The following is a 24,255-nucleotide window of genomic DNA, read 5'->3' on the forward strand; positions in this document are numbered from 1 at the left end:
AGTTAGAAAGGTTGTAGGGCATGTTTTTCATGTGTTACCTATTCTCATAAGTATGATATGTACAGGAAATAATTATGTTTATCAGGAGCAGACTGTAAGGTAATTTAGGAGGAATTACCTTGTAAATGGCACCTCAGGTTTTGTAGTGTCTCTTCAATACTTCACCTAATACAGTTGTCCTGACAGAAAAACCTGTGACTCCTTATTTGTGGGTAAGACAGCAGCTCATTACATCTGCATGTATGCGTGTTTTTCCTCTCCTAAGATTCTGTGGGTACACACACTCTTGTGTAACATCAAACTGAGAATGTGTTGGGGTTTTCTTTTTCTGGAGGGAAAAACTGTTTTGTTTTCAAAAACAGTCAATCCAAAATTTGAAAACTTGAAAAAGTTCTAGAGAACTAGAAGCATTATCTGGAAACTGTTTTGAACAGAAGTGTCATTACTTCGCTATTTAAGGTATGGTCATGTGTTGTATTTCAGTGTTAGGCAGCAATACACCTACTGGATGACTCTATTATGTTTAATAATCCAAAGGTGGTAATAAATTGCTCATAAACATTCCAGAGAAGTCCTGTTCTTAAAACAGCTCGAAATAGCTGACAAACTATAAGATCAAGTCAGTAAGGTGCAATGTCTTCATTACTTTACGGTTACTGATTTGGTATACTCAAGTGTCTGTTCAATAAAGGCAAGATTACTAAAAGCGTCTAGTATTTTTGTGTAGCCCAGAGCATCTGCCCCACTTAAGAGTAAGAACAACAAAACCCCCTTTAATATCCATGTCCAAAATTACTAATTCATTTTGAAAATCTTGGCTGAGAACAGGTTTTAATATGAGGATTTAGTATTTGTGTGTAATGTCTTTTCACCTTTGCTAGTTTTGTACTGTGGTGATGGTTTTCACAACCTTTCTTTTAGTTTGAGGTACAGTTATTTCCATAAATAATCAGGTAGTTAAACATTGCTGTCAGAGACAGCTTTATTCACAGAGCTTCATTGGATGAAATTTAGGATATTAAGAGTTTGTCTGCCAAAGGTGTTATCGGAGTGTCCCTGTTTGCCTTGCATTTCCTACCATTTCCACCATTGTTACCACAAGTAGAAGTAACACCACTTACTGACTTTTCTATACTAACATATCTCTTAAAAGCTGTCCTATTCACAATAAGTTTTAAAGGATGGTGGTCAGCTGGAGAATCTTGTATTTCTGGCAGAGCTGGCAATAATGCTAATGAAAGTCTTAATTCGTGATATGAATTCAAAACTTCACACAAATAAGAGTGTTTTAATTCCATTTTTAAATCATTGCACCTCTCTCTTTGAATGTGTGAAGACTAGAAATAAGAAGTAAACATTTCTGTAACTTAAATAAGGTAAAACATTTTAGTATTTAACGGATTGTTTTCTCTTGAACCTGTCTTAGCTTTCTAGGTTAGTGGAAAGACTTACTATACTAGATAATTTTTGGTCTTTTCTTAAAGTAGAAATTGAATGAATATTTTCATTGGTATTGATTATTTAACTCGTATTGGCAATTTTTAAATGACAAATTGGAGTAATAACTAGTACAAATAAGATTCTGGCTTCCCTTGTTTTTCAGACTTGGGACGTATGTATAACCTTGTATCTCGAATCCAGGATGGCCTTGGAGAGCTGAAAAAGCTGTTGGAAACTCACATTCATAATCAGGGTCTAGCTGCAATTGAGAAATGTGGCGAAGCAGCTCTAAACGCAAGTATCCCTGTAAAGATATGTCTGTACATGATTACTGCTAGTTTATATCAAGAACCCTCCTCAAATGCAAGTTTCCAATCCTCATGTGTTTTTCTTCTCACTCATTCCGCTTGTGAGGACTAGGCAATTCTCACATATTTGTAGTAGGCTTAAAACGACAGCCATATCATTGTTGTGTTTTTGTTCTGTTTCTGAGGCTTCTTTTCCTTATGAGTTTTGGCTGTCCATCAGGACTTCATGCTGCTTGTAAAGCTGGCTGTGTAAATACTTCTTAAACTATGATTATAATTTGAAGTCCATGTTATAAGAAGCATTTTGTATTTTATTTCAGCTTGTGTTTTGTTTCGCTATTGCATAGACTTCTGGCTTGGATGAGACTGAAGAAATTCTGTTTTTAATATCCTGGTGAATTGCTTCATTCTTTTTATGTTCTGTTCCTAAAAACGTTAGGAATGGTAAGGAGAAGCAGAGTTTAGGGTTGAATCTCAGCAGCATTAAGAAGTTGTTTAAAACCTTTGTTAACCTTTTTGAATGTAGGCAATGTGACACTTCTTAAAAATAAAAATAGAACACGACAAAGCAAGATTAAGATTAAAATTTGCCAAAGGTATATATTCTATTTAAAGCAGGATTAAACTCTGGCTTCTGACAGATTTCATTTTGATCAGTAATTGGTCTCAGATACTCTTGAAATAGTGCTAGTAGTAGTACTTAGAATAGCACTAGTTAACATTGAAACAATAGTCTGTAATGGCTGTATGGACAGCAGTAACAATTATATTTTCAAATGGAAGTGTTTTACATGTCTGAAGTTTGTGTTCATCTGTTAATTTCTGTAGTTCTAAGTAGGTAGCTTTTTAACAATATTGATGTTTTCTGAATCAAAGTAACTTCAGGAATCTTCAATTTCGTTCAAAGATGTCACCTTAAATTTTGAAATCAAACATGTTCCATAGTTATGCACCCCTCCAGGGGTTATCATTCTTGACTTTCTTTTTACCTGGGCCTTGAAGTTCATAGAAGAAGTGAAAGATCCTTTTTACTGGAGTTAGCTCATCTTTGAGAGAAAGGAAGCCTGAGATCTATATATATTCCTTCAACTCCATCCACTTAAACTCTTCCTGATCATAACACTTTCTTGTTTGTTAATTATGTACTTTATCTCTTTCTTGTTCCTTTTTTGTATGTTATTCTTGTATATTTTCATAATTCTGACTAGTTTTCCTTGAAGCATCTTGCCTCTTCCAGTATCCCTTACTCTACTGTGTCTCTTTTCGTCATTGCTTTGTTAGCCCTCTACCACATTTAGATAGGATTGATTCTAACTTCAGTTTCTGTACTGTGTATGAACAGATAGTCAGCTGAGCATACATCTGAGCTTTTCTGTAGTCAGTGGAGACAAAACAGTCATAGCAGCTCAACTCATCTAACCTATTCTAGGTTTTTACTGCAGAATGAGTTGTGTTCTAAACTCTATTATCTGTATTAATTAGACCACTCTTCAGGAGACTGCTCTTCATTTGTCCTCTAGTTCTCTTCAATTTCTTGCCCACAAGTTATTCAATAATCTGTAGTTCTGTCTCAAACAAAGCCTTAGCTTGGCAGTGTACGTAATCTGTATCTGAATTCAGTGGCAACAGAAAATGTTCTTCAAGAAACTGATAAAACCTTACCAATCTTTTGCCATTTGTTCTTAGAATCTAGAATTCTTATGGTAGGGATTTAACAGGAGCACTTAATGCACAATCATTTTGTTCATGTTGTTTATCTATTTTGGTCCCCATTATACTGTGTGTTTCCAGAGATCTACTGAGGCAGCAATTTACAGAAGTTTACTACTTTGCATGTAATAATATATATATAATCTGTTTTAAGCCTGTTTGCCGTTACTTTCATCAAGTGCCCTTCAGTTTTAAATTGTGGTGCTTGGTGAACCTTAATATTTTCACTCATCCTCCTGATATTTTAACTTTGTTCTTATAACTTCAAAACTACAAACTGAAGATTTCTAGCCAATTTATAATTGTATGGATCTCTCAGGTCTGATTGGAATTAAGATCATATTTTTGGAAATGTCTGACTGAACAAGTGATTTTGGTTTTTGACTAGTTGCTGTTAATGAAAGTTTCCAGTAATGTCTGTCAGTCAGGAGAATGTAAACTAGTCTGGATAGATACTAGTACCAACAGCGTGTAATGCTTAGTCATACTTAGACATGAAATCATAAAATCTTCTGAATTGGAGGGCACACTTAAAGGTCGTCTAGTCCAACTCCTCTGCAATGAACAAAGATATCTACAGCTAGATCAGGTTGCTTAGAGTCTCATCTAGCCTGACCTTGAATGTCCTCAAGGACGGCTTCCACAACCTCTGTGAGGCAGCCTGTTTTGTGCCTCACCACTCCAATCATAAAAAATTTTCCTTATATCCAATCTAAATCTCCCCTGTTCTAGTTTGAAACAATTTCCCCTTATCTTATTACTACAGACCCGCCTGAAGAGTCTGTCCCTTTCCTTCTTATAGCCCCTCTTTAGATACTGAAAGGCTGCTATCAGTTACCCCCAGAGCCTTCTGCTCTCCAGGCTGAACAGTTCCAACTCTCTCAGCCTGTCCTCGTTAGGGGAGTTATTCCATCCCTTGGATTGTACTTGTGGCCCTCCTCTGGATGCAGTTTGCTTGCTGAGGGTGCACTCAATCCCACTGTCAATGTCACTGATGAAGATGTTAAAGAGCACTGGTCGCAGTACTGACCTCTGGACATCATTTGTCACCGATCTTTATCCAGAGATTAAGCCAATGACCACTGCTCTCTGGGTATGGTCTTGCACCCAGTTCCTCATCCATCGAATTATCTACCCATCAAATTCCATGTCTTTCCAATTTGTCAAGAAGGATGTTACAGGGGACTGTGTCAAAGACCTTATTCATGATGTTAGTAAATGGCTAACACTCTGCATTTTCACCATAAAAGATAACTCCATTTTGGAGGAAGGAGAAAGTAATCTCTCTTTATTACAGGATCCAAAAATGTATGTACAGACAGTGCTGGATGTCCATAAGAAGTACAATGCTTTAGTCATGTCAGCATTCAACAATGATGCCGGTTTTGTGGCTGCACTAGACAAAGTAAGTGTATATATATTGGAGTATGGTAACAATTTTCTATCCTCAGTTTTGTTTCCCAAAAATTTAACTGTCTTCTGTGATTTATAGGCTTGTGGTCGATTTATAAATAATAATGCAGTGACAAAAATGGCTCAGTCATCCAGTAAATCTCCAGAGCTACTGGCACGATACTGTGATTCTTTACTAAAGAAAAGGTATGTTTTTGAAGACAAATTATTATTCCAGGTTGGCTTTTATTTTAAAAGGATTTAGAAGCTTTATTCTGTGCCTTTGGAAACAGAATTTAACATTTCAGGAAAACTTGATTACACCAAATTCTGATTTAAAAATAAAAAATAAAAATTGGTGGGGAATTTCCTGAAGATTACATGTATTTTACTTCTTTAAGAAGTGGAGGGAATAACAGAAGAACTAATACCTTTTTTCCTTATATTACTATAAGCTCTATTTTTTTTAAGTTCTAGGTCTTGTTTGTTTGTTGTTCTAGATGTTTTGTTTTCCTGAAATTTGAGTAGTTGTTCATGTGTGTCATAAAGAAAAGATGCATATTCCCCTCTTCCATTAAAGCTCTTGCTTTCTTCCTGTCGTTTTCTTTGTATCTTCTTCCATCTGGGCAGAAATTGAGGAGGACAAAAACTTCCTTCTAATTTCTCATTGTTCATAATTAAGGTATTTGGCTTCAAATGACTAAGCAGCTTATAAAGTGAGTTCGTGTCAGTCCAGTTCATACTGGATTTATGTCAGTTTTGTCACTGACAAGTTAGCTAGCTGTTTTTGGCAGGGAGGTTTGGAAATAAAACCAGGAAAAGTTACTCACTCTTCCCTTTCCTATCTCCTATCTTTTTTCCTCCTGAAAAGGATTTATTTTTCCCTTCTGCAGTGTAGATTTGAGGTATACCTGATGTGTGAGCATAATGTAGGGGAAAACACTGTGATGCCAAATTAGCTGTCACCCAGTCAAGACCCAGCTCTCAGAGCAGTTTTCACTGTATTATCTTTGATAAGAAGTGATGGTAGCATTTAGCAGCAGATAAGAAAGCAGAAAGAAAGAGAGATTTAAGTCCAGAAATCCTGAGAAGTATCAGACTATCAGGAAGTCCCAAGCGGTGCATGGTACAGGAGTTATACGTACTGTTTCAGAATCCCATACTTTATATGCTTACATACGTGTGTTTTGTGAAGTAAAGAAAAAAATGTTCAGTTCATTGCACCGTTTCCTCTTAAAAGAGTATCTTTTAAGATACTTATCCCTAAAGTATTAAATTTGTATTTCTTTATTTGTGAAATAAATTTCCATGTACTTCCTTAAAGTTGGTTTAATGTAGCAGTTTGGAAAATCATAAGAAAATGCACTTCTTTCATTGCAGCTCAAAGAATCCAGAAGAAGCAGAATTGGAAGATACACTCAATCAAGTGGTAAGATATCTGTAAATAGTTCTCTTCTGTTTAAGCTCTGAAAATTCAGTAATATTTGACAGTTATAAGTCAGATGAGATTAAACCTTTTCCTTTGTGTGCTTGATTTCAGTAGCTTTTCAGTAGTAATCTTCATATCTGTGAGACTTGCTAGTTGTATTTTATTTTAATACAAGCTGCTTAGTGTATTTAAATTGAGTAGGGAGAATTTCTTCTAACTTCAGTTTTTTATATATATGCGTATAGATAGTTTCTGCCATATGCTCTTATATAATTTGTGGCTATGTATATTTATGAATATATTAGACTGTTGATGTGGATTACACAGTTACTGCGTTTTAAATTGTATCCATTTGGAAAAGAAGTCACAAGAAATATATAAAAAAGCCACAAACTGCATCTAGATTTGACATGCTAATGAAGCAGGTGCTGTTAGTTTTTTCACTACATATACTTAAGTGTTGTTTTATTACAACTTTTCTTTTTCCAGATGGTTGTCTTCAAGTACATTGAGGATAAAGATGTGTTTCAAAAATTCTATGCTAAAATGCTTGCAAAAAGGCTTGTACATCAGAACAGTGCTAGTGACGATGCTGAGGCAAGCATGATCTCTAAACTTAAAGTGAGTATCCCATGGTTGTCCCATGATCAACCATATTGCAGGTCTTCACACTGCCTTGGAATGCACTGATGTACGTACTTTCATTTCATGATTTTTCTCTTCCATTTCTGAGTTTAAATAAAAAACTCCTGTGAACTCGGAGTACGCATTTGTCAGGTGGGAATTAAATGTATTCTTATCCAGTAAATGGCTTAGATATTGTTATCCAAATGAACAATTTGATTTAATTAACCCTTGTTAGTACAAGGTCAAGCAAAATAAGATGTAATGATCTTATGGTAGTCTTTCATTATGTGCTTTTTCCATTTTTGAACAGTTTTCAGCTTCTGTTGAAGAGCATGTTTAGTTGATTTGAATAAGGGAAACACTGAGCTTTGTACATTTTCTTTTAAGAAAATGGGCTCCTTTAGGAATTCTTTGTTTTCATTCTTCGTTAAAATGCATCTTGCTGACATATCTTTTTTTTTTAAATATAGCAAGCTTGTGGTTTTGAGTATACGTCGAAGTTGCAGCGGATGTTTCAAGATATTGGTGTAAGCAAGGACTTGAATGAGCAATTTAAAAAGCACCTAACCAATTCAGAACCACTGGATTGTAAGTGATATGTTTACTTATGTTACTTTTGAGTACTTCTAGTTGTGTTTTATTTCTACATATAAAAGCTAATTATATGAGGGTCATGCTTTATTGTCACATCATAATCCCCAAAGTTTAGAGTTATTGTTTTGACCAAGATAAATTTTTATCCTAGACTTCTAGGTCTATATTTTATCGTCTAGTAACATTTCATAGTTTTGGCAGCTTGTGATTAAGTACACAATAAAATCAAGTTGAATCTTGTCTTTTTTAATTGAAAAGATGGTTTTGCTTTTGAGCACAACATAGCTTAAGCTACCTTCGGTAAAAACATTAAGGAAAAAGGATGCTATGTTTTAAGTTGGTAGGAAGCTTTATTGCTTTGTTTTGAAAGAAAGTCTGTTAATTGAAGTGCATTGAAACAAACCCTTTCAAAAACTGATAATTGTTGGATTACGTCACGATATTTTCAAGCTTAAGTTTTTAGTTTCCTTGTATTATACCTACTAACGTATCTAAAATGTGTTACAAATATAATTGTGTGATTTTTGTTCTTGCTGACATGTAATGTGATGCATTTTCAATACACATAAATGTGTACATTAGACGAGTAGTCTGTTGGGATAGAAACAGGCTAAAAATTTCTAAGAGAAGAGAAAATAGTGACCGTCACAGAAAACGTAAACCTGTTCAACTTGTTCCATCATCTTGCATGAAGTCCTTTGTTCTATGGTTTGAATAAAGAAAAAAGATACTGTTTAATGATTTTTTCACTGTGTTAGTTTGAGCAAGACAGAATCATTTCCTGTCCTTGTGTTAGAACTCAAATTTCATCTTTAAGCAGCAAGTGGAAGCAAGGATGATGCAGTTCGTCCTGCTAATGTGCATTCTTCTCCATTCCAGTGGATTTCAGCATACAGGTGCTAAGTTCTGGATCATGGCCATTTCAGCAGTCTTGCACATTTGCTCTGCCCTCTGAGGTAAGGTGCTGAACTTTGTTCGTCTGAGCAATGGAATTACTAAACAAGAAGGGAAGTTACCAGGATAAGTGTGTCCATCTGTTTTTTTTTGGTGTATCAGAGAGGATTGGAAGGTTCCTTTTTGTCCAGAAGCATTGTATGTGTAGTGGGAGGAATTTGTATGAAATATTTAACTTCGTTCTCTTTTAGAAAGATGGTGAAATGAAATTCCAAAACATTACGTAGTAATTGAAAGATTTGTTAGCGTATCTTTTAATATACTTTTATGTAAGAAACTTTCTTGGCAGTTGTGTCGAATAAATTGCTTGGATACTGTAACCATTAGTTTTCTATTGAGTGCTTACTGAAAATAGATAAGACAGGGATGTTTAAAATGTGAGTTTAACTGCTGTTAGTGGAGTATCATGGTAGTTAAATCCCCTTCTCATCTTGCCTCATATTCCTTAAAAGGAAGAATGAAATTTACATTCTTGTTTAGACTTTTCTTGTTAGTGACGCTTTTAAAAACAATTCTTACCATCCAGTCTGAAAAAATGTGAATATTTAAGATTAATTTACTGTGCAGTCTGAAGAATGTGAATGTGTTGGATTTTGGACAATGTGGCAGTATAGTGTGATCAGATTTAATTCCTGTGTGTTGGTTCCACAGCATGTTCTAGTAATGAGTGAAGGAAAATAATGTTCTTGGTTTTCTTGTTCTGTTTTATACAGTTAGAACGGAGCTATCAGAGATTTACTGCATTTTATGCCAGTCGTCATAGTGGAAGAAAATTAACGTGGTTGTATCAGCTTTCCAAAGGGGAACTGGTTACCAACTGTTTCAAAAATAGATACACGTTACAGGTAAGAATAGGGTCGTGTCAATAGAAACACTTGGTGATGCTTGCATTTTTAGAGCTGGTTGCAGTGATTGCATAGGAGACATGCATTCATGATCTATTCCTCTGCTTTTATGTGTTCAGGATGAACTGCTTGGTCTCTTTACTTCTCATTTGGGGATAACTGGTTTTCCTCACAAAGGGATCACTGTGTACATAAATGTGTTTAAAACAGTGAAGTATGTAGTTAATTAAGTAGCAGAGTTCATGTAGAATACCTGTATCCCCACACAAATGAATTTTAGTTAATACAGTGAATTGAGCGGTCTTTCATTTGTATGTCAGAATACTCATTAATTGTATGTAATAATATATATCAAGTATTTTAAATCATTCATTTCCTTAATTGTTGCATTATTGTGTGTGTATTTATGTATACACATGTTTAACTACTAAGCATTCATTTGCTTTACTCGTGTGAATAATGCTGCTGGCTTTTTAAAAAAAAGTTCTTGGTGTTATGATAAATAGAACCTTTATTATATCTTTGATCTATTTACTATAATACTATTTAAAATCTGTTTAAAATAAATTTGACTTAGAAATCTTATATTACTTCTAATTTAAACGGTTTTTGGGCTAGGTTGTGTGAGAGAACTGCAACTTCTTTGTGAAAGACCTCTTGTATGTCATGCTTTTCTGTGTGCATTCTCTCAAAAAAATAGGAGGAGAGCTCACAACAGTGAGAAGAAACAAGATAATCTTAGTCTCTGAACTTTTATAATCAACATATGTAAACTCAGTGGTGATAGGTTTGATAAGCTACTGATAGCTGCTCACTTCTAAATTTGGTTTCGTTATTCCGCTAGATTTAGTAGGGTTGTGAAGATTAATTCAGTAGTCTGTGTAGGTATTTAATGAAGAATAAGTAGATAAGAGTCAGAGTGATAGAGGAAAAGATATTATGAAGTGTCTGCAGCTAGTTGAATACTCAGAATATTAGTCTTTATGTTTACATGATGCTAAGAGGTAGAGTTCTGGTTGTATAAGTAACATCTGTATTGTGTGTGTAATGATCAGCACTAGTTGGCTATTTTCCGTTGTCCAATTATTTCAGTCTGTACTTTTACACTGGTGAACTTCAAACTGCTCAAGTTCAGTAAGTATGTGTGTATATTCTCATATTCTGATTTTTGTATCTGGTAGGCATCCACATTCCAGATGGCAATTTTACTGCAGTACAACACAGAAGATGCCTACACCGTGCAGCAGTTGACAGACAGTACTCAAATAAAAATGGTAGTGCCTTTGCACATTTAACTGCACTTATTCATAGTCTTTTTGTCATCAGGACTCTTCCTGCTATTGTAAGAAATTGAGTTTAGACATGCTTGGAGTCAGAGTTGATTTCTGTCCTGAAAGTGCAGATGTGCTTCATTGGTTTACTTTCCTGTAATTACTAACTGCTTAGTCTGTTGGTAAATCTTAGTCTGCATTGTCACTAGAATGAATTGTGTAGCTTCATGCTGACCTCTGATATTTCACTGCATATTTAATATTATAAGATGGCACTATAGGAGGAACAGCATTTTTCCTAAATGATTGTGTTTAGCATTTCTATTCTCTACATTTCAAGGGTTATGTACATGCTCATATCAAAATCTGTATGTCATAAGCTCACTGTCTCCTGTAGAAAAGCTTCACCTCTTCTTCTTCCCAAGTAGCTTTTGTGGCTCAAGGTTTATTTGGCATTTGTGTCTTTTCCTAGTAGTTCTGAATCAAGTCTGCCGGGACTTCTGGAAAGCCTGGCAATCCCTAGTCAGGTGGATTTTTACTTTTTGATTTTAGAAATGCAAATCTAGTAAGTTACTGCTGTTGATGGTTTATAGCAAATACAGAAGTCTTCCACAGGGTTGCCATTTATTATAGGTGCTTTTTTGCAGATTTCTGTACATAGATGCAAACATGTATTTTATATCTATATATAGAATAAGTGCACATTGTGGTTGGACCAGAATAAAACTCCATACAGATTAAACCTAGCAACATGAAACCCGAAGGACTTGGACTGTGCTAAAATGGCAGCTCTACAGGCTTGCAGAGAACATTGACTAGTGTAGCCATCTGGGTGACTGACTAGTGACAGTAACCAGGACCAGCACCCTATTGTACTGAAGACAAGAAAAATATACTATTCAGAAAACAGAAGGTGCTTACAGAGGCTTAAGCTTGTCATGGTACTTACACTTAAATGATTTGGAGAAAAATGATTTCTGAAACTTAAGAGTGATTTGCAAGCAGATCTATAGAGCAACTGGGAAGATCTGTTGTTTGGAATTAGTCTTTATAAAGAATTTAATGGTAGCTGCAGGGTAGTATGTCCTAACACCCAAGAAGGCTCACTACATTTTATTTTCTGTGAACTACATTTTTATTGCTTTCCAGGCTCATTTTATGGTGTTCTGCACTCAGTAGTTCTTAGTGTAAATGTGTATTCTTAATAAAGGATTTTAATTTATTCAAAAGAAAGGAGATAACTGGCTGGTGGTGCTGATGTTTTCTGTAATTTTGTAGGATATCTTGGCACAAGTTCTACAGATACTGTTGAAATCAAAATTACTTGTAAGTACCTCTTGCTTTTTTTATGATCTGCTTAACAGTCGGCAAAAATGTACTGATTAATGTTTATTTTCTTCCAGGTTTTGGAAGATGAAAATGCAAATGTTGATGAGGTGGAGCTAAAGCCGGATACTTTAATAAAGCTGTATCTTGGTTATAAAAAGTAAGGAAAAACTTCAGCTACGTACTGTTGTTGTATAGTATGTGTAGTATCTTGTTTGCTTTTGAAATTTTAGTAAAGTTTGATAGACCTGGAATGAAAACTCCTGAATTCAAGTGCCAATTCAAATATAGATCCCCATATAGCTTCAGAGGAAACAGTTGGCTAGTAAGAAAATGGGGAAGATTTCAGCTATCTGACTTTGATTTTGTCATAAGGGCTGTCAGACTTCAGTGTTTTCACATCTCCATTTTGTTCCTTGAATCTTGTATATTTTTTTGCATAATTTACAAGGTGCATGACTTGCAGTCAGCAAAATACTTCACATTTTGTGATCATCAAAGGCCAAATACTTAATATTCATTCAGTAGAGATAACTTGAGAACATCAGCAGGCTCATTTTAGAACTTCAGAGTGTCAAGTGCTGTGATAACTTAAACATGATTCTCAGTAGTTTTTCTTACCTACTTCAACCGGTGTTGTTTTCAATGTTTGTGTATTTTAACTTGCTCTCACCACTCTGGTGACTTTTTACCGTACTAACCAGAGCATAGACGTGCATTCATTGAGGAATTCAGTTCTTCCCAAAGATGAAATCTCAAGTGAAAGAGACACTTCAAAACCTGTCCTTGTACATCCTTCATCTGCTTTACCCTTTTGCCCAATAACTGAAGGTTTGAGCATACACATTGGTCAGTTACACCAATATAATAATGGAGGCACTCAAGTGTTGCTGCATTGTATGGACTGGAGGCTCTCCGGCTTTGACTCATAAGATAATGCTAAATAAGTAATGGATCTTCTCACCACTGCAGTGCTTCCAAGTGTGGCTGGCTGACCACACTCCTGAGTGCCTTGGTGCTGTGGCTCATTCCCCACTTGTAATGTAGGATGGTATGTGGTGCATATGGTAATGGCACAGCTGTGAGCACTCTTTCAGTGTGTGAAAAGCAAAATTCAGTTTTATAGAATAAATGATTTTATCCATGACGCAGTAAATGATTTTCTCTACTGTCACAATGCAAATATAAATTAAAATTGTGATTTTATTTCTACTTTCTTTTTCATGTTCACCGATTAGAAGCTTCTTACTAAAAGTAGAAATCATTCAAATCAGTATAACTGTGCAGCTCTGATTTGACCTAACAGATGAGTGCAGTGCATTCAGTAAGTCATGAAACACATGAACAACAACCAAAAAGATTGTTTGAGGTTTTTGTTTATTTGTTTTTCTATTTATTTTAACTTGAGTAATATTGTCTAAAACTTTTGGGTGCGCCAAAGTCTACTTTCCTTGTAAAATTCTGGTAGTGTGATGTAAGTTATTTTGGTGAGGGTTTTGTTTTTTCTTTTGAAAATAGGCTAATATATTTGATTAACTTCTGGTTTTCTTTGCAGCAAAAAGCTAAGGGTAAACATCAATGTGCCAATGAAAACTGAACAGAAGCAGGAGCAAGAAACTACACACAAAAATATAGAGGAAGATAGGAAACTACTGATTCAGGTGACTTACATTGCAGGATTCTGCTGCGCAATGCACACAGAATTTCAACTTTATAATCCTTTAATGAAGCATACTGCAGAGTACTAAAAGCAGTGTAGCATTCCAATGCAGTAGGCTGGAGCTAAAAATATATATTACAACACTTTTAAAGTTCCTTTCAGTCTGTAATAGAAAATGTAAACAGACAGAATATGATACTGTTCTCCACATTGTTTTAACAACATGTTAGTGGGTATTTGGGTTCTGTGGATGCATACACTCACCAGACTTCTGTTCTGAATGAAAACTGGAAATACCTGGGTTGAATGAACTTGAAGGTATTTTTCTATCACTTCATTTAGAAGTACTTAAGTAGTAGAGGAGGCAGATAAAGCAGATAGAATAGAGTAGTTCAGTTGGAAGGGACGTTCGAAGACCTAGTCCCAGCTGCTTTTCCTCTTCAGAGGTAACCAAAAGTTAAAGCACATCAATGTGGCTGTTGTCCAGCTGCCCCTTAAACACTTGACAGGCTTAGGTGGGGTATGAACCACCTGCCTGAGATTATAAATGTACTACTAAAAGAATGTCGTAATGAGGTAAAATACATAGGTAAGATTTCCTGTTATACAAGTTTTTTTTTGGTGGTGGTGGAACCATTGTTCTTACTGATATTAAGTGAAGTAGTTCTCAAAAGTCCTATGTCAGAAATACTTGAGGACTGTATTCTATGTAAAATCTGTGTTCTAAAAAATCAATATGAGCAGCTGGTACTCTGTAGGTGTGATTGGTTCATGGCCTGAACCAATGATTGAGCCCCTGGTGAAGGGACACAGCCAGCCCTGGGAGCACAGGTGAAAGCAATTCAGGTTCCACCCCCCCCCCCCCAAGCCTAATTTAAGGGCTGGCTTCCCACAAGGGAAGGATCTCTTCCTGGAGATCCCTCTTTTTAGAGTATTTGATGAGCCCCAATCCTTAGGATGTGTAGACAAATCTATCTTTCTTTAACTGGATTGTGACCATCATCCTTTTGGGTAATTTAGAACTGGTTATCTGCCATCGCCTTTCCCTACAGTAGGTAAGCTTGTCCCCACTTCCTGCTGAAATTGTTTGTTATGATGCTATTGTGCTAGCAGACATGATTCACTGAATAAATAAAATGTCTTTATGCAGGACAAGCTCCTAAGCATCTTTTTTTTTTTTTTTTACTTTGCTGTGCAGGCTGCTATTGTAAGAATCATGAAAATGAGGAAGGTTCTAAAACACCAGCAACTTCTTGGAGAAGTGCTAACACAGCTGTCCTCAAGATTCAAGCCACGAGTTCCAGTAATTAAGGTATGTGGGAATCATTGCTCTAAACCTGTGTTCCTGGTGGTGAGGAGGATTTAAAAAATATATGCTTCTGAATTTAAAAGGGAAACTAAAGAAACATCTTCAAGGCATGGCATGGCAGTTTGCATGGTAGTTCATGCGGGTGGGTGCTGTCACTGTTTTTTTCCAGCAGTGGCTGTAACCTGTTTGTGAGGAGCTCTACCATGGCATCCATCCAGAAGAAAGCTGTGTCTTCTGTGTCTCATGTGGCCACTCAGAGCTCACAAGGGAACATGTGGCCATCCAGGTCTTGGGCACAGTGTGTGCTCAAGTATTCAGCCAGTGGCTGTTGGTAGCAGTGGATACACCTGTGGAAGAAGCATCCAGGTTAAAGAGATGCTTAGCCTGTTGGAAGAGCTTTGGGAGGATGTGGGCAGGCTGAGGAGCATCAGGAAGTCAGAAAAGGAGATATGGTGGAATTGTACTCCCCCCTGAAACGGACTCATCAGCCACTCAACAATACAAGAAATAACGGTTCCTCTACCCTCCCCACACGAGAAGAAAAGGAGGAGATCTAAGAGATGGGGGAGTGGAAGCAGGTTACTGCTTAGGGGAGCAGATGAACTCCCTTCCCTGCCTACCTCACTTTCCCAGATGCCCTTACACATTAGGGACAAGCAAATGACTATGTGAATGAAGATGCATCTGAGTTGGAGAGCTCACCTAAGGCAAATCAACCTACCCCTTGATATCATGACAGTCTCCATCAAAAAAAAAAAAGGTGGGGCTGTTGTTACAAAGGATTCCCTTCTGAGTGGAGCAGAAGGCCTAATATGCTGCCTGGTCTCAACCCATAGAGAAGTCTGCTGCTTTCCTTGGGCCTGGGTAAGAATCATCACTAGAAAAGTCACTCAGCTGGTACAGCCCTCTGATTAGCCATTATTGGTTTTTCACATTGGCTATGATGAAGTAGCTAAGACAAATCTAACAGTGATCAAAAGGGACTTAAGGGCTTTGGGACAATTGGTTAAGGATTGGGTGCACAGGTGTTTTTTTCTCTGTCCTTCCAGTAGAAGAGATAAATATTGAAAGGAACAGGCAGACCCAGAATGTCAATATGTGGCTCTTAAGCTGGTGCCACCAGTGAAATTTTTCTTTTCTTGATCATGAAAAGGTCTGCACAACACTGGGCCTGCTAGTGCCTGATGGGATGCACCTTTCTCAGAGGGGAGAAAGGGATTTTTGTGTAGGAGTTAGAGGGCTGATAGATTTGAAGTGGGAAAGGGATGAAACCAAGCCTGCTGGTGATAAAATATGGAATGGCATGCCACTGCCACTCAGAGGGACTGTATGGTAATGAGATCCTTTACTCTGCTTCATGAGGTGCTGGGTACAATGAGGCACATGTGAAATGCATCTACACTAATGGCATGCAGCATGACGAACAAGCAGGAAGGGCTGGAAGTCTTGGCTGTGTCCCAGAGCTACAACATCATTGGCATAAATGAAATCTGGTGGGAAGAGTACTGTGACTGATATTCTCTGGACAGTTAAAGGCTCTTCAGAAAAGACAGGCAGGGTGAGTGAGGTGATGAGGTGGTGCTGTGCGTAATGAGGGGGCTGGACTGTACAGAACTGTCAGTTGGGAATGACGTGGTTGAGAGCCTCTGGGTCATGATTGAAGGACAAGCAAATAAAGGAGATGTCATTGTGGTAGTCTACTGTAGACCACTCAGCCATTACGACAACACTAATTAATTATTCTTTACAGAACTAAGAGAGACCTCTAGATTAACTGCCCTTGTCCTTATGGGGGACTTCAGCTTCTCAGACATTAACTGAGAACACCACACAGCTAATACAAACAGGTCCAGGAGATTCCTAAAACATCTTGAAAACAGTTACCTGGTACAGGAGCTGACAAATAAGGGTGCCCTCCTTGATCTGTTGCTCGTGAATAGAGAAGATCTCATGGGTCAAGTGGTGCTTTGTGGGTATTTTTGTCATAGTACCATGAAGTGATTGAATTTTAAATCCTTGGTGACTGGAGGAAAAGTGCCACCAAAACTTCAACCCCTGGGTATGGGGAGAGCAGATTTCAGGCAGCTCAGGTAAATAGTAAAGTCCCCTGGGAAACTACTTTTGAAGGCACTGGGGTTCATTAGTGCTTTTCAATTTCATCTTGTCTGAACAGGGTGGTTCTTCTAGAGCTTAGGCAGGAAAAGAAAGTGTATGGTCACTAGAAGCAAGGTCAAGTAACACAGGAATATTACAGGGATGCTGCTTGCCTTTGTAGAGAGAAAATTCACATGGCCAAAGCTCAGTTACAAGTTGAGGCTGGCCAATACTAACTAAATATGTTAGCAGCAAAAGGGGAGGACCATAAAGAACATTGGTTAGTTATTTTGATGAGAATGGTCACCTTACAAACAGAGCATAGTCACAGCATAGTTTAATGCCTTCTTTGCCTCTGTCTCCAACACTAATGATGAGCTCTGGCACCCCGGGTGCTCCAGTTGGGCTGGAAGTCTGTGACTGTGGGAACAATCAACTTCCAGCAAACTCTGAACTTGTGTGAGGTTTTCTGCTCTGCATTGTTGCATATAAGTCTATTGGACCTGATGGGATTCATCCCAGGGTACTCAGAGTGCTGGCTGGTATCATCGTGAGACCTGTCTCAATTACTTTCCAGCAGTCTTAAGAATCTGGGGAGGTCCCAGTTGACTGGAAGGTGGCAAACATTGTTTCAGTTTTCAAGAAGGGCAAGAAAGAAGATCCTGGTAATTATAGCCCTGTCAGTCTCACTTCAGTGACTAGTAAAATTATGGAGAAAATTATGCTGGGAATTACAAAAAACACCTGAAGAACAATGTCGTCATTTGTCGCAGTCAACATGAGTTCATGAGGGAAAGGTCCTATTTAACTAACTTAATTTCCTTTTATGACAAGTTCAGTCATCTGGTTGACAAAGAGAAGCCAGTTGATGTTATCTCTTCAGATTTCAGTAATGTTTTCAATACTGTTTCTCAATGGTATCCTTCTGTACAAAATGTCCAGCATACAGCTAGACAAAAACAGTGTGATGTGTGAGCAACTGGTTGATGGGCTGGGCCCAAAGGGGGTTACATCAGTAACAAACAGTCACTAGCAGAGTTCCCCATGGTCCATTTTAGGGCCAGTTCTCTTAAATGTTTTCATAAATTACTTGGATGTAGGACAAGAAGGTGTTTTGAGCAAGTTTGCTGATGTTACTGAATTGGAAAAAGCTGTTGCCTCTGTCAGTGGTGGAGAGACCTTGCAGAGAAAATTAGATAGCTGGGTAGCCACCTACTGCATGAGGCTTAGTAAGAGCAAGTAGTGGATTCCCCATCTGGGAAGGGGTGACTCTGGCTATTCATACAGATGGGGGGATGAGATGTATGCTGGAGAGCAGCCCTGCTGAGAGGGATTTGGGGGTCTTGGTTGACAGCAAGTTCAACAGTGTGCCCAGGCAGCCAGGAAGGCCAACCATATAGTGGGGTGTATCAAGCACAGCATTGGTAGCCAGTCGAGGGAAGTGATTTGTCCTGCTCTGTACTACACTGGTGCAGCCTCACCTTGGGTACTGCGTGCAGCTTTGGGTGCCACAGTACAAAAAGGACAGAAGACTATTAGAAAGTGCCCAAATGAGGGCTACAAAGATGGTGATGGGTCTAGAGGGGGAAGCTGTTTGAGGAGTGGCTGAAGTCCCTTGGTTTGTTAAGCCTAGATAAGAAGGGACTGAGGGGAGACCTGTGGGACATGATGAGCTTCCTCACAAAGGGGAAGCAGAGGGAGAGGCGCTGATCACTTCTCTGGTGACCAGCAGTAGAACGTGAGGGAACAGAATGAAGCTGTGACAGGGGAAATTCAGGTTGGACATCAGGAGAAGATTCTTCACCAAGGAGGTGGCTGGGCACTGGAACGGCCTCACGAGGGAAGTGGTCGCAGCACTGAGCTTGCTAGAGATTAGGAAGTGTCTGGACAATGCTCTCAGACATATGGTCTGATTTTTGGATGGTCCTGTGTGGAGCCGGGAGTTGGACACGATGATCCTTATGGGTCTCTTCCAACTTGGGATGTTTTATGATTCTAAAAAGATGAAATGAGTAGAGACAGATTTTCAAAGTTGTAATTAAGCAGTAAATATTTTAAGCAGAAATGCAGATTTCTTTTGTGATTTCTCAAACTGTCGTATTTCTGCATCAGTGCCAGCACGTGGTAGCCCCCTGCTCTGTGCTTACCACCTTGTTCTCACAGTTGTGTGAGCCCCACCTCTTGCAGGCCTGGTTAATATATTAGTTTCCTATTCTCTCGTATAATAAAAACGTTGGGGGGGAGATTACATTTAATTATGGTTTCGTGATTGGTTGGTTTAGCGTTGCTGGAAATGTTTTTTTCCATCCCAGAGGGACAGGTGGAGCAAGGAACAGGCAGTGGAGAGCCATTATAAAACCAGGTACCAGTGCTGAAAGATGCATACAGACATGTTATTCTAGGCAACTGGTTACTACAGTAGCAATCTTTAGTAAGCTCTCAGCAAATAAAAAGTTAAACAGATACAGTCTTAGTACTATGTTGCACAGCAGTGAGTACAATAGTCAACTGATCTCCAAGTCACTACCATGGAATGGCATCAAGTAAGCATAATTCAGTATAGTGGATTAGTGGAGTCCTCTTCTTGGATGTGGTCAGAAAAAGGAGAGTGAATTGCCTTTGTGCTTTTAGCCAACTGGCATCCTCTGCTTGGCATGCATTTCAAAACATTGCTCAAAGCTTGTAGTAACCAGAAGGCTTCTGCTAGTGTCTCTCCACTTACTTTTTTTCTCCCCACAGAAATGCATTGACATCTTGATTGAGAAGGAGTACTTGGAACGTGTCGATGGTGAGAAGGACACCTACAGTTACTTGGCTTAATGTTTTTATTAGCAATTTTCTGACTGTGTGACACTCGACAAATAGGTATGTGATGGAAAGAATGAAAGCAACGGAACTTCATAGCAGCCACCCTGCTGCCATTTGGACCTCCCTTTTTAATAACTGAGACCAGGACTCCCCATCAGCCAGTCTCAGATTTACATCAGAACTGCTCAGGATTGATACATTTCAAGTATGTAAATATGGACACCAATGCCATTTAACCTAATTTAAGAACAGAGAGGAATCAGACCCTTCTCCTTTAAGGGTTGCATGCTACTGCATTTAAATCAATACATTGGCTATATGATAAACAGCTGCCATCACCGGCAGCACTTACAAATGTTGGCAGCACTTTGAGAGCAAGTCTGAATGGACCCATGTGTAATCTGCTATGAAAAACCATTTGTATAGTGTGTTTCATTTTTTAATGTGTGATAAATAATAAAAAAAGTTAAAAGATTTCTGTACAAGTTGCATTTGGTTTTATTAAGTTTCATGATTTATCTTTCTAAATGTAAATAAAAGGTATAATAATGGTTATGAAAGCTATAGAAATTTGTTTTGCTTTTCCTTTCTCTTGTTTTCCAGTGATTTAAAGCATATTGGTTCTGAAGAAATGAACTTTCATCTGTAATCAAACATAAATCTTATTTCTACTTAAGAGGAAATGTGCTTTGAAAAAATAAGAAAATTGTGGTCCTTTCACAAAAGATAGCAGAATAGAAAATAGGTGAAATATATGCAGACATCCTTGGTCATGTGAAATTTGAGCTATTTTTTTTGATATATCACATCACTCTTTCCACAGTCTCCCACAGTATTCTCCTGGAAAGGCTGGCAGCCCAGGGCTTGGACAGGTATACTCTGCTGGATAAAGTGTCTGGAGGGCTGGACACAAAGAGTTTTGGTGAATGGTGTTAATTCCACCTGGGGCCTGGTGATGAGTGGGTGTTCCTCAGGATAAGTATTAGGTCTTGTTTAATATCTTTATTGATGATCGGGATGGGGGAATTGAGTACACATTCAGTAAGAACAAGAAGTTGAGGGTAAGTGGTCCTCTGCTTCTGGATAGGAAAGCCCTACAGCGGGATCTAGATTGATGAGCTGAGGCCAAGGAGATGAAGTTCAATACAACCAAGTGCTGGGGCCTGCACTTTAGTCACAACACCCCCATACAATGCCTACAGGCTTGGGGCAAAGTGGCTGGAAGGCTGTGTGAAGGAAAATCATTGTGGGGGTGGGGGGTGGGGGCAGGAAGGCCAGTAGCACCCTTTTATCAGAAATAGGGTAGCTAGCAGGACTAGGAAGGTGTTCATCTCGCTGTACTCAGCACTGATGATGACACACCTTGAGTACTGTGTTCAGTTCTGGGCCCCTCCTTACAAGAAAGGCATAGTGACACTGGAGCATGTCCAAAGAAAGGCAACAAAGCTGGTGAAGGGTCTGAAACACAAGTCTTAAGGGGAGTAGGTGAGGGAAGGGGGATTACTTAGTTTCTCTGGAGGAGAGACTTTAGGATTGCTTAGTCTCTCCTGAGGAGGCTCAGGAGAGCCACCTCAAGAGGGACCTTATTGCTCTCTAGGACTCCCTGAAAGGAGGTTGTGGTGAGGTTGGGGTTGGCCTCTTCTGCCTAACTAGTGATAGGACTAGTTCTCCGAAGGAGTAGTCAGGCACTGGAACCAGCTGCCCAGTGAGGCACTTGAGTCACTGTCCCTGGAGTTGTTCAAGAAATGTGTAGATGTGGTACTTAGTGATGTGGTTTAATGGGCAATATTGGCAGTATGTGGACGGTTGAACTGGATGATATTGGAAATCTTTTCCAACCTTGAACAACCTTCTACTGCCTTGAATAAGGTTAAGGCTGCCCATTTCATTGGTCAGAAAACTGTGTGTTCCTAAAGACTAACACTTAATAAATACTACTAGTGATGAAAATAAAATGAGTGTTGTTATACATAAATATTGATTGACCAAGTTTCATTCCACTCTTATGTTGAGTGTTCAACATATACATGTGAAATAAATACTAGTTTACACGTTACACATGTTACAAGCAAAAAGCTACCATCCTCCCACTTCTGTCTTATCTTTTTCATCCTTGATGGAGAAAGGACCTTTGCTTCTGCAGCCAAACCATTTTTTCCCCTTTAGGCATGGTGACTTACCTTTTTCTGTGTGCGTGTGTGGCATGCAGGAAAGGGAAGCTAGGATTTTTTTGTTGATACTGCTTCTCAGAGGGAAGCTAATTTTTATGGTTACAATTAGGCTCTGACCTACAGAAATCTTTGATTTCGTCAAGAAGTTGCAGCTTGAATGGGGGAGTATTAGATGTGATCCTAAAGTATTTGGAAAATTGAGAAAATGCCTTATTGCACTTGAGCTTTTGCAAGCTTGTTATTCTTGTACTGAAAGAACTTAAATTGCACCAAAGACTGCCTGCATGGTTAATAGAAATGCTTTGCTGTTCAGTTTTTGAAATGCCTTTTTAAGTTTTTAAGATGTTTTTTGTAGTAGAATGTAAGAGTAGCATGGTGCTAGAGGGCATGCCAAATGCTAATCACCTGTGGAAGGCCAGAACTACAGTGCTGCAAGTTGCCTCTCAAAGCCATCACTGGTTAAAGCAGGATTGCTTTGTATGGTTTATATAGCGTACTGTGCAGAGCTCTTCTTAAATCACAGTTGCTGTCAACTTAGCTCTAGGCAACTGGCATGCTTTACCTAAGCAGGGAGAAGTAAACTTTTGACTTTTGCAGAAGGAGATAAGCTGTCTTGTTGGGTCACCCTTGTTACAAGTGATTAGAGAAAGAAAAACCCTCACAACTTAACACACTCCTCAACAAATAAAGGCCACAGTGGTGGTCAATGGCTTTATGTCTGGATGGAGACTGATGACAAGTAGTGTCCCTCAGGGGCCAGTGCTGGTGCCAATACTCTTTAATACCTTCATCAGTGACACTGACACGGGAGTCAAGTGCACCCTCAGCAAGTTTGCTGATGACACCAAGCTGTGGGGTGTGGTCAACACACCAGAGGGACGGAGACAGGCTTGAGCCACAAATCCAGGTGGAATATCTTCACCTGGGTTCAGGCAACCCTCATTACCAATACAAGCTGGGGGATGAAAGGATTGAGCATAGCACAGCTGAAGAAGACCAGGGGGTGCTAGTGGATAGTAAGCTGGACATGAGACAGCAGTGTGCCCTCACAGCCCAGAAAGCCAACTGTATCCTAGGCTGCATCAAAAGCATCATGGCCAGGAGGTTGAGGGAGGTGATCTTGCTCTGCTCTGCACTGGTGAGGCATCAGAGACAGACCTGCTGGAGTGCTTCCAGAGAAGGGCCACAGAAATGATCCATGGAGTGGAACACCTCTCCTATGAGGAGAGGCTGAGAGAGCTGGGGCTCTTCAGCCTGGAGAAGGCTGCAAGGTGACCTGATAGCAGCCTTTCAGTATCTAAGGGGGAGCTACAGAAAAGAAGGAAGCATACTCTTTATCAGTGCAGTAGCTGCACCCTAAAGCAGTTTAGATGGAAATTTTGTAATATGAGACAGTAATCTGCACCACTAAAAGCAAAATAGTTGTTGCTTACAGCTAAGCAATACAAAGGATAAATGGTCTCAGACTGGTTTGATGCAGATGAGGTATATACATAATTAGTCCTATTATTCTGTTTACAGCTTGAGAGATGCCCCATTCAGGGTGGCATTTACTGGAGCACCAGTGTCTGTTCCCTTACCAAATGACACAAGTGGAGTCTTAGATGTCTGTGTTATTTCTACAGAATGAAGGGAGTAGAGAAAATCATAGCACCTATTTGGGAAGCTGTGTTCACACATCGTCACAACTACCCACTTCCTCCCAACCTCCCTTCCACTTTTTTTTTTTTTTTTTGAATACACTCACTCCATCCATTTTTAAATCCATCTGCTACTGACTGACCCCCCATTAGGGCTGATAAGGCAGAGCAGACATAGAGGAATAACAATTACAGTTGAACAGAAGTAGGCAAGTATGGACTGCCTTTATTCAGAAATTAAGTCTTCAGTTTGCTTCCTCAACTGGCTAACACAGAATTTCAACTCCATTCCCATAAAAATGAAGAAGTTCAAGTATCATTTATTCAAGATTGAAAAATGCACCACACCACATTATTGCAAAAGGTCATAGGTACAAAACACTGCAGCTGGTGAGAAGGCAATAAAAAGTTTTTTTTTAAATTGATTACTATAAATTACTGTTACAGTACTTTGCAAACACAGAATTTCAAATAGTTTTTTTTTTTTTTTTTTTTAAATTGCCCACAGTACTAGAAATTCCTGAAGATAAGGCAGCTGTATGTTTATAAGAAGAGGTAGCTGGTGTCAAGGGATTTCCATTTCTCTTTCTATACCCACATACTTAAGGGCATCAGCTTGGCTATATCTGAAATAAAAATAAGAACAAAAATGAAAACCAGTATAACTGGAGCAGGAG

General features: G+C 38.6%; 2 protein-coding genes across 18 annotated transcripts in view; one reads left to right on the forward strand and one right to left on the reverse strand.

Moving 5' to 3' along the window:
• Positions 1 to 20,252, forward strand: part of CUL1 (cullin 1) — a 53,052-nt gene extending 32,800 nt beyond the window's left edge. The window contains exons 9-23 of one of the 2 annotated variants that reach the window (XM_021382299.1): positions 1,604 to 1,734; positions 4,756 to 4,863; positions 4,951 to 5,057; positions 6,231 to 6,279; positions 6,769 to 6,900; positions 7,377 to 7,494; positions 8,380 to 8,456; positions 9,168 to 9,299; positions 10,481 to 10,573; positions 11,849 to 11,896; positions 11,974 to 12,056; positions 13,452 to 13,557; positions 14,755 to 14,868; positions 19,699 to 19,747; positions 19,825 to 20,252. In XM_021382299.1, the coding sequence (XP_021237974.1) occupies positions 1,604 to 1,734; positions 4,756 to 4,863; positions 4,951 to 5,057; positions 6,231 to 6,279; positions 6,769 to 6,900; positions 7,377 to 7,494; positions 8,380 to 8,456; positions 9,168 to 9,299; positions 10,481 to 10,573; positions 11,849 to 11,896; positions 11,974 to 12,056; positions 13,452 to 13,557; positions 14,755 to 14,868; positions 19,699 to 19,747; positions 19,825 to 19,832 (1,355 nt within the window). In that variant the 3' untranslated portion in view covers positions 19,833 to 20,252. Of the gene's footprint in view, positions 1 to 1,603; positions 1,735 to 4,755; positions 4,864 to 4,950; positions 5,058 to 6,230; positions 6,280 to 6,768; positions 6,901 to 7,376; positions 7,495 to 8,379; positions 8,457 to 9,167; positions 9,300 to 10,480; positions 10,574 to 11,848; positions 11,897 to 11,973; positions 12,057 to 13,451; positions 13,558 to 14,754; positions 14,869 to 19,698 lie in introns of both variants that reach the window. The other variant, XM_021382297.1, reaches the window with a different exon arrangement.
• Positions 20,253 to 23,784: 3,532 nt separating this feature from the next.
• Positions 23,785 to 24,255, reverse strand: part of EZH2 (enhancer of zeste 2 polycomb repressive complex 2 subunit) — a 48,131-nt gene continuing 47,660 nt past the window's right edge. For all 16 annotated transcript variants that reach the window (XM_021382282.1, XM_021382284.1, XM_021382296.1 and 13 more), the window contains one exon: positions 23,785 to 24,204. In XM_021382282.1, the coding sequence (XP_021237957.1) occupies positions 24,144 to 24,204 (61 nt within the window). In that variant the 3' untranslated portion in view covers positions 23,785 to 24,143. The remainder of the gene's footprint in view (positions 24,205 to 24,255) is intronic.

The sequence above is a fragment of the Numida meleagris genome, unplaced genomic scaffold, assembly GCF_002078875.1.
Source record: "Numida meleagris isolate 19003 breed g44 Domestic line unplaced genomic scaffold, NumMel1.0 unplaced_Scaffold202, whole genome shotgun sequence".
Taxonomy (NCBI): Eukaryota; Metazoa; Chordata; class Aves; order Galliformes; family Numididae; genus Numida; species Numida meleagris.